This window comes from Apis cerana, linkage group LG11 (assembly GCF_029169275.1).
Source record: "Apis cerana isolate GH-2021 linkage group LG11, AcerK_1.0, whole genome shotgun sequence".
In the NCBI taxonomy this organism is placed as follows: Eukaryota; Metazoa; Arthropoda; class Insecta; order Hymenoptera; family Apidae; genus Apis; species Apis cerana.
Genome location: NC_083862.1, coordinates 1,173,585 through 1,184,538, shown reverse-complemented (window position 1 = coordinate 1,184,538; position 10,954 = coordinate 1,173,585). Strand labels below are relative to the sequence as shown.

General features: G+C 30.4%; 1 protein-coding gene across 7 annotated transcripts in view; it reads right to left on the bottom strand.

Moving 5' to 3' along the window:
• LOC114577630 (uncharacterized) overlaps positions 1-10,954 on the bottom strand; it is a 79,974-nt gene that overhangs the window by 8,360 nt on the left and 60,660 nt on the right. For 5 of the 7 annotated variants that reach the window (XM_062081239.1, XM_062081237.1, XM_062081240.1 and 2 more), the window contains exon 3: positions 11-82. The exons of the other annotated variants lie outside the window; for them this stretch is intronic. In XM_062081239.1, coding sequence (XP_061937223.1) covers positions 11-82 — 72 coding nt within the window. The remainder of the gene's footprint in view (positions 1-10; positions 83-10,954) is intronic. 7 annotated transcript variants of the gene reach the window in all.

The window sequence follows — 10,954 nt, the reverse complement described above, 5'->3', positions numbered from 1 at the left end:
ATTTATTTACCTGACACAGATCTGGACGAACAAGGTGATGGCCCATGTAATCTCGAGAAAGAATATCAAACCAGATGCTGCTCTGAAATAGAATCACATAAATTTTTATTTAACGAGTAGAAGAAAGAATATTGTTGCAATTTATATTTATGTTTCAAATACTAGTAATAAAATCTATCTATTGGTTTCTTTTTCACTGCTCCTTTTAGAATCAAAATTTACATGAAAAAGAAAAAAATATTCATGAAAATTCTTTTTTATTTCTCCTTTTTATATTATCAAAATTTAACTTACATTTTGCCACATAACAATCATTATTTACACAACTAGGATATTTAAAAATTAATATTCCTTTACTCTTTCTACACTTTTAACATTCGCATTATTATTTTCTTCTTGAAATTAAAATTATAATAATTTTCTTTCACTACAAATATTCTTAAACAGTTTCATCATGTTCCAATATTAATACAATAATCTTAAAATAAACCACTCTCATCTTATCTCCCTCCCAGGCTATTAATCTTCCACAACTTCTTCCCCGGTATACATAATTTCCACACTTTTTCGCAACAGTTCGACTTCCTTTAATTAACAAGCTGCACAAATTTATTCCAAACTCGTTTAAACGCCCTTCTTTGATCGCAAAAATCTCCGAAGCCAAACTTTTGTAAAAAGCTCCTCCCTTCGAATTCATTTTCCTTTCTTTCTCGATTCGAACGATTTCGAAACAATTCTCGTCCGTCGAGCGTCGAAGCGCCAGTGAGAAAAACGGCAACTCGACGAAATACAATTTCTCTTGCGCGATTCCGCTTTGTATCTCGCCTACCGCGGCGCGACTCTTATTTTATGGCGGAAATAAGTCTGCGAATTACTCGCGGCTCCGTGATTCTCTGTCCACTCGCTATAAAACGTTGTTTCATCGCCGTTTGCTCCTCCTCGTTTTCGTGTTCCGCGCGAGAAATTTCGCGAAATTCGAGCGAATTCGCGATTTCTCGAGCCGCAGAAGGTGAAATCGAATCGAAGGGGGAGAATTATTTCGTTCGTGGAAAGGGACGTGGGAAATTCTGTTCTCCGGCTATTGTTTCGTGCAAGAATTCGTATGAATTTCGGAGGAATTTTAAGAATGGTTCTTCCTGGGATGAAGGGAGAATAGAAAATTTAGGAATTTTTAAATATTTCGAAATAAAAATATCTCTCGAGGGATATTTACGGATGTTACTTAAGAGACACTTTGACAGAAATAAAAATATCTGTAATTTAGATTGAAATTATATAAAAATAAAATAGGTCAACGAGTCGTAAATACGTTCTATAATTCTTGTATTATTTTAAGATAATATATTTGATCGAGATATTGGAACAAAATAAAAATTTCAACAGTTTTCTCTTTTCAAGTACTTTAATTGAATTAATTAATTTTTCTTATGTTCGTGTTATAATATATATATATTTTTTTTCCACGATAATTTATATTTTTAGGTCAACATATAATAATCTATCTTGAATTATACATGAACGTGTCAAATGCTCGAGCTAGTGCTCCAGTTCGTTGCATATTAGGTCTCGTAGGTCTCAAGAGTACAGAAACATGGAGAATTCTCTCTACGTAACGTTCTCTTGAAATCTACATAGATTTAAATACCAATTTATCAGAATTTCTTTAACCAAGTAAATGTTAATATTATATTTTATTATCATGTTTCAACAAAAATTATAAAAACTGTAGAAAATTTTATTCCAATCTAAAAAATCGATTTTTAAATTCAATTCGAAATCCATTTCCCTGATTAATATACATTCCGAACGAAAACGAGTTACAAAATTCTTTTTCTTTAATAAAATCGAGTTATCGAAAAAATTATTCTCCATTCGTCTCGAAACGCGTTTCCCATCGATTTCATTCGTACGTTGGATACGCTTAATTTCACTCGACACGGTCGGAATTCACGATGAAACCCGGGATATTTCGCGTTATAGTAATTTTGTGGAAGGCAAGACGCGCTAATGTCGCCACCACGCGTGGATAAAGCCAACACGCGGGAAATATGCAGTCGACCGTTGGGATAGACACGCGTATTACCGAGTGGCTGATCATACCGCGGTCGAATCTACTGCCGCTTCTATCATTGAACGTACTACTGTTATCCAAATGAGAATCCACGGGCAAACGAATCGATACGCGACTCGTTTACCATTTGTTCCACATTGGATTTCGTATCTGACGGAATATTTTGGCGTAATGTGGATTATTCCTCGTTTTTATATTGATATTATATTTTAAAAATATTTCGATATTTATTTATTTTACAAAGTTTTTAGTCTTTATTTATGTTCAATGGGCGATAATTTTTTTTTTTTTTTTAATTCTTAAATCAATACACAATTTGAAAATATATTTTATATTATTTGTACGGATACATTTATATCGGGCGTAATAACAGTTCACGTTTGCTTCTTTCATTGAATCGTATTACTCAATTTTTTTACACCTATCGTATCATTTTTTTATATTTTTTTTTCGCCGCATTGACTGACGGTAGAGAATGTGCATGTATAAATACGCGTGATTTATTAAGAGTAATTTTTATGCTTGCTATGGTAATTAACGCGAAGAAGAATAAAATGGAAAATAGTATCTCTTTTAATCCCATTATGCTCGAATTTCGTTCTTGATATTAATTTATCACCGGGGAAGAATGTAAAAAATATGAGCACGAATTACGTATTTCCTTTTCTACGAATAATTATTATAATACAAAAAAAAAGAGCGAATAATTTATGACATATATTTCTGTTAAAATTTTACGCAAAAATTAGTTATAGGATTTTTTGAAATTTTAAAATCTCTAAAAGTTTCATTACGTGCTTTTTTAAAACAAACTCACACGTATGATTAAAAATCAATGTGAAACGAATAATCGACGAATTTATTCGATTTTTAAAACGGTGAATTTTATTATATTTTTTAAAAAAATTGGAAATAAAAGTAAAAACAAAAAAAAAAAAGGAATAGGTAAATTATAATATAGCTCGTGTTCCTTTCAAATTGGCCGGTATCGCGCAGCAATAAAGTTAAAGTTCCATCATTGTTCGAACAATCGCACCAGTGTCGTACGTTAAATGCAATGTCCCCAAACTCGATTTATGGCCTGCAACTGCATTAATCAGAGTGGTAGATCTTCCTCCCGTAAATTTCAATCTATATTCACTCACAATAAAAGATAACGAAAAGATAACATTTTTAACGATATCGTGATCGAGAATATACATCGAGTCTATTAACATTCCATATTGCCAGATATAAAATATTCATTCATTTTTTATTTGCGATATTTACGAACGCAATAAGTATATGAAATAAACGATACAATATTGTATCATTTATGCTAATTGAAATTAGTAATTTTGATAAAATAATATGTAAGAATAATATTCTATTTTAATATTAAATAAATAAATACACAGCAATAATTAATTTAAAAAATGTTAAATGTGAAATTATGATAAAAAAAGATATTAATATAATTTTTATTCTTCTCCTTTTTTTCTATATCTTTCTATATTTTTATAAAATAATTCATTTGTTATAATATAATAATAGAAAATAAAAAAGAAAAAAGAAATATTGAGCATTATCGAAATTAGATGCAGATTGGCCAATCACACTTATAACATCGTTATATTGCCCGACCAAAAATACACACAAGTATCATGCAACTTGGTGTGTGGAACTAACAAAAGTTTATTTTTGATAAAATAAACCGATTGAAATTTAAGTTTACACAAACGATTTCGAACGAGGTCAATTCGCTTGTTTGACCTAACCTAAAAGTTGCCTCTAATGTAAACGAGGCTTCACCGATGCAACTGCATGCATAAACATATCATAAAATTCTGCAGGCATCCTTGGAATTTTTGATTTATTTATATCTCCTCTTATTTTTACGCACTTCTACTTCAGAGAAATAATTTATTTCTTTAAATGATCAAATATATATATATATATATTTTCAAATTCTATATTAATTTATCTATTATCTATATTAATTTATAATATTAATCAATATTTCATAAATAAACAAAACACACGAATCATCGGATTATTTGAAGTTTTATTCCGAACATTAATGCCCTTTCCTCCTACAACTGTTTACAAGCATTACACTAGCTCGTAAAATCGTAAACACGATGGAAAGTCGTGTACAACACAAGAATATACATAGCATATATATATATGTATGTGTATATACACGCTATATTTACCATTCAAGCAAATTTGAACTACTTGCGTAACTTTCCACTGTAGTTGCACGCCACGCCTATTTCGTTTGTATTATTTCATCCAATGTTTGTCCTATATGGTTTTCTTACCATGTTCGTTAATATATACACGAGGAGTAGGAGAAGGGGAAGGCAAGAAGAATGGTCGCCAAACGAGGGCAATCACATTTAAACAAAAGCAGTTGGTAACACTGGTAAGCAGAGGTAAATGAACAATTAGTTAAGCAAGCTCGAGTTTTTCATTGCCCACACTAAAAGCTATTTTGCGATTCAAATTTCTAAATTAATCGTTGCTTATATATTCCATTATTGTTGTGTCACTATTATTTATTTACACTACTCGAGAAAAATATCCTCATTCGAGATATGGCGGGGGGGGATATATTTTCTTGTATCGTTCGAGTTTTGAGTTTCGAATCTTGTAAAGATATCGTTAAAAGTTTATACGTCGCGATTCAACTCGTCTCGTCTCGTAACGGCGTTGTCACCAGAATCGAAAAAGTGAAGTACACGTGAAATATATATATAAAAATCTGGAACGATTCTGAAATTTTTGAATTCTTGCTTGATGAACCGTAATTATTGTTTCAAAATTGAAATATTTGATATAGATGTAAAAGTTTGTGACGAAAGATTGTGAAAATTTGTAAACATTTATATTGCGATTCAATAATGAAAAAGAAATAATAATTTCGATTTTACTGGTAATAGTTAATATAACTTCAATAACGAGATAAAATATCCTAATTTTCCAAATATTTTACAATGATGTAATAGATAATGATTCTTATTCTAATTATGTTTCAATAATGAAAGAAAAAATAATTAATAATTTTTTATTTATCATAATAATTTTAGTACGGTTTTATTAGAGTGTAATAATAGGGATGCAAAGTAAAGATGTAATGAAATTATTTATATAGCAGGAAGAAATTAAATGTAAAAGAATGAACATATGTAACTTTAAAGTAATAGGCGTACATATGATGTAGGAGGTTAAAGCCACGAGAATATTCAGAATGTTTAATCGTTTGTAGTTTAATGTGGTTTATGATAAATCGCTAATTATTAGTAATTTGACGAATAATTATTCATCATAGATGAATTATATATATATGTATATATATGTATATATATCTGCTTTAATTGCTATTACACGCATGAATCTTTGTATTATAATGTAATTTATTGACAAATGTTGAAATTAGGTATATACATGATAAAATTTATCGATTAATTAAATAGATATTGAAATAATTTGCTTGTAAAAATATTTTACACTTATAAAAATACGAATCTCATCAATCATACACATACATTAAGTTGCAAGCTCAGAATGCAGTCTGAAAAGTGAAATGTGAGAGATATCTGAGTAAAGATGTAGGTAAGATTTAGAAAAATGATGATCGATCGAAGGTTTTACGAGATATGAGCGCACGAGGAAAGGAAGAGATATCGTGTGTCTACAGATGAAAATAGAAGTCGTACATAAAGAATGTTAAGAGAAGAATGGATCAAAGAAGAAGAAGAAGAAGAAGAAGTAAATATTTTGCATTGAAATGTATTTTTGAAAAGAGTTTTCACGGTATTATAAAAAAAATTATTTGTCATTGGAAAAGTTTTATTTTAAAAAACTAATTTTTATTTTAATATCTTGATTTTAAAACTATAATATTAAAAAATTATTATAAATGTTTCTCTTGTGTTTACAAAACCTTTCTCGATCTGAATAACGCTTTCGAGAATGCAGTGTTAAGTATACTTGTCACCTTTAACATTACATGGCTAAAAAAAACTCATCAGTAGAGCCAGTGAAGTATAAAATCATCAATGATAAATTGTTCCAAAAATATAAAAATTATTTTAAAACTTTTTCTGATCAAAGATTTCCTACGTTGAATAAATTGATAACAAATTCAATATCTTTTATAATCCATTATCCTTAAATTATGAAAAATGCAACAACGATAAAGAATTATATAGAATTATATATTAAATAAAAACTAAAAATTTTCAAGTAAAAAAGGGAAAAGGAAAAAAAATTAAAAATTAAATTAAGTCACTAAGTCATTTTTTGATTGATCGCGATATCTCAAGCGGTTGCTAAGATATAACCACTCAAAATGTCCATAGTGCTTAGGACAATAATAGAGATTGTGAATGGGACGACAGCCTAGTGATATATTGTTACTATCCGTTTTCTTACGTATTACATTTTTCCAGGAATCGTGTCTATCTATTTGTCTGGAATTTGAGATAGGTTAGTGAGAATAAGTGCAAGCGAGAAGATAAGTAGTAAGTGTCGAGTAAACGACAAGAGAAAAATAAACGAATAAAAATTACCCTTTTCTTTACACGATGATATCTCAGAAACCGGAAGTCGTATAACGAGGAATAAAAAACCGTTTTAAAGAGCAAGGTTGCGCGTTTCTAATGATTTTTCGTTCATCGACCGGAAGTCACTATTTTCCGAATTGTAACGGCACGAAGTTTTTCTAATTTTAATAGAGTTTAATCGGATTTAAATAAACGATTGAAAACTATCTTTTCTTTAAACGATGATATTTCGGGAATCGGAAGTCGTATTGAAACGAGTGAAAATTCATTTTAAAGGGAAAAATTTCGCGTTTCTAACGGTCTTTCGTTTATTGACCGGAAGTCACTACCTTCAGAGTTACAGCGATTCAAATTTTTCTCAATTTTAATAGAATTTAATCGAGTTTCGAGGTAAATTATATTTACAATAAATATGTTTATTCTTGGAAAAATGTTTTCCTTATTAACGATTTTAACTAATAACATTATCCCTCGAATCTTCCGACACTCACATCTTTCCAAAAATAATTTTCCACCGGAAATTTAATTAAAACCTTATCGTATAACGTAAATTCAAACGAATATCCATTTCAATTCTCAAAAAACCGTTCTCGCCTGAAATTGAGAAGAAATGAATAGAGAAGAGTGTGCGTGGGGGGAGGGGGGAGGAAGAAGAAAGCGGCAAGAGAGGAAATGGCGCGAAATCAAATATTCCTTTCGATTCTTTATCAAAGTGCGTGCCAGTTTTAATTCGTAATTCGTTCTCTCGATTATGTTTCGTTCGGTATGCATGCAAAACACGCATTTCCATAGAGGCTAGCGGAACGTAATCTGGAACGACGGGGGCTGTGATCTGCGAATTTGCAATTTGTCGTACGCATCCCCCGGGTTAAGTACACTTGGAATCGTAATTCGGTATTGACCTTTCTCTCTCTCTCTCTCTCTCTCCCCCCCCCTCTTTCTTCCCACATGCAGCGCGCGACCGTATATATTAATATACTTGACTCGTTTAATAAAGATGTAACGAGGTTTGCTCGTACGGGAGACTCGATTATGTCGATGCATCTTCCCAAATTGATTATTTACCGCACATTCATTCGGTTAAAGGCAGTTCCATCGATTCGCAGATTGGTTTATTCATCGAGTGATATCGAGTACCAAATTGTCGAGTTAAATATGGGATTTCGTGGATGTAGCGTTTTAGACTCTGGAGGGCCGTGTGTATGACCCGGTGCGTATTTTCGATGTACACTGTGAATCGATATGTACTATATTAGATTGTCCGGAAATAAATTGCGGTTTTTAACTGCGTTATATTTAGAATCGATAATGTTATTTTAATAAAGGTCTGTGCTATGGATTATTGGCTGGGTTATATCGTTCATTCCTTGATACTTGTTAGTGGATATATTAATTAATAAGTTCGAGAAATTAATTATTCTCGTTGGATTCTGTGTTCGATTCAAATAACGATTAAAAAATATCGTAAATTCAAGAAAAATATAAATTTTTTACCGATGTTACTATTAAACGTAGATACGTAGATATATTCTCATATTTATATTTATAAAATGCAAATTTTGATAGAAAATTGATAATGAAATTGGCCTCTAGTTAAAAAACTTGTTTTATCTTTGGAAAGTTTTAACCGTACATTTTGCATATTTTTTCCCCGAAAACATGCATTGGTATAATATTTGCATATTTTTATAAAATTATTTGTCGTATCCATTTCATATCCTACGTTTGAACAAATTTTATCAACCATTTAAAAAAAAATTAAAAAAAGAAAGATAAGTAAAAACATATTCGTCGTTTCGAATAATTTTTATTAATTAATTCGATGCAATTAGGAGGGAAAAAATTTATGAACGTCGTTTCCGATTTTAAACAGAAATTCTAATTTTAATATTACTTATAATTATCCGGCGCATCAGATTGGCAAAATTTGGGGAGATAAAGTTATCGAGAAGCAATCGAGAAGTTAAACAGCGCTATACTAAAATAAATTTAAATTTGCCTCTGTTATAGCAGAGAGAGAGAGAGAGAGAGAGACAGAGAGAGAGAGAGAGAGACAGAGAGAGAGAGAGAGAGAGAGAGATATCAGGTAATAAATAAATTTAAGCCGATAAAGCTTTTTAATTAACTACGGTTAATAACAGGAGGAGATAAATATAATTTGTTACATTTTAAATTATAATCTTAATATTTGAATTTCAAATAATGGAGATTTCATTATTTTATCCTTGGTCTCGATATATATATATACACGCGCGTGTATATTTATCGCACATATCACATATTCTTTATATATTTTAATCTATATTTGTTACCTCATACACGATCGTATATCATATTCATCACATTACATCTATCCAGTTTGCATCTATTTTGACATATTTCATAAATGTCTAATTTATATTCCTTCAAAATACTGTCGCTATTAAAATCATGTCAAAATTCTTGAAATATTACATCTATAATTTGCATCTAATAATTCATTATTTTAAAATTGGAAACGAGATTGCGAGAATGATTTTATATCATAAAAATATCGAATCTAATATTTATTAAAAATAATATTTTTAAATTTAATATTCCGTAGCTTTTGGACTCGTTAATTATTAAATTTACTGTTAATATTCTTCAGTGGTAAATTTCCACTATATTTCATATTTGATAAAAAAACACAAACTTTTCATTATTTAAACCCAGTCTTCGTTCACACACGATTCACAATCTTCACTTTTCGAGAGAATTCTTTTCACATTTATTATCCTCCATTTAATATCCTCGTTTTAATTCGCACTTATTCCCTATCACTGGGCTAGAGGATACAAATCTCTTCCATCGTTACAAAGGATGCGTCATGTTACTATCCGATGTACAAAGTAATGCAATAACGTTGAAAATGTAAAACATTTTTCTCAATTTCCATCCTTCTTTTCTCTATATTCTTCCTTTGCGATACCGTAAGAACGACGCGACCGTTGTAGCAATAGGCAAAAAACTACGAGGCCAAGGCTATTTTTCTCTCGAAAATAAAGTCCACGCTCGAACGAACTGCGTACGCGTTTTTTCGCTCGCGACCTGGCAAAACGTGGCTCTTTACGATCGATGTCGCGTGCCAAAAGCTGGAACAAAGCGTCGTAAATACATAAATTTTCGTAAATGAACTCGAATCATCGATGAATCATGGATAAGTAAATTGAGATGGAATGTTAGGTGCATAGTAATTTCGTTTCATCTATTGTTCCATCTATTGTTCTCAAATTATTATTATATTCTATACTAAATAATACTAAATAATGTCGTATTTTCAATAGAAGTAAAAATTTAATTTATAGTTGGTTAATTTTATTCCAAATAAATTGATATTACCTATAACAATACTTTCGAACAAAGATGATATTATTTATATTTTCAAATCTAGACGAAGTAAATGAATTAATTTGAATAAAATTCCAATATTTTCGATATTTTTCACCAACATTCTCAACGCTTCGAATCAAATTCACTTCTCTTATCACGCGTAACGTAATATTTTTCCAACCTGTACGTCGCGAAAAATTTTAATTTCTATTCCTTCGTTCTTTTTTCCTGTTAAACCGAATTAAAGTAATCGTAGAAGGATTGCAACGATCGATGTCACGTATACAAGGACGGAAAAACGCGGGTCTTTACGGGATATCGAGAAATTTCGGTAATCGTCGCCGGTAACCTCGTTTTAGGCGGTTTCCGCTTGCGAAAGCTTCCGTTTGTCGGTAATCGAATCGAGCCTTGAAATTAGATTCTTCGTGGATAGATTCGATTCGCGACTGACGGCTGTGTTAAAAAGGAGGAAGGGAGGGGGAAAAAAAGATGCTCTTTCTAGAATTAATTCGATTCTGGTCATGATTTTTCTTGGTGATTGAAATTTGATTAAGCAAAGTTGTGCAAGTTTCTAGTTTGTTTATCGGTATTGAATTTGATGGTATTGGATATTCTTAATGATATGATAATACGTGTGCTATATGTTTTGACATAATATATAACGTTAAAGAAATTGCCATTTTTAACATAATATTTTTTAGATATTCACGTGTTTCTCATGCGATGTTGATAATTTTAATTTTATTTTAGAAATCACAAGCATATATTATAAAATAGGATAATTATGCCTCCTTTAAAAATAGATAAAAATGAATAGAAAAAAGTAAAAGGCATAATTTTTTTTTGAGAATCATTTTTTAAAATGATTAATATGTCATTATCTCCTTTTTTAATTTTAAATTGAAATTTAGATTCTTTTTGAAGTGAATATGATTACCTGGTTTCATAATGGCTTTTCTCACTTGTGAGATTTTAATCAAAA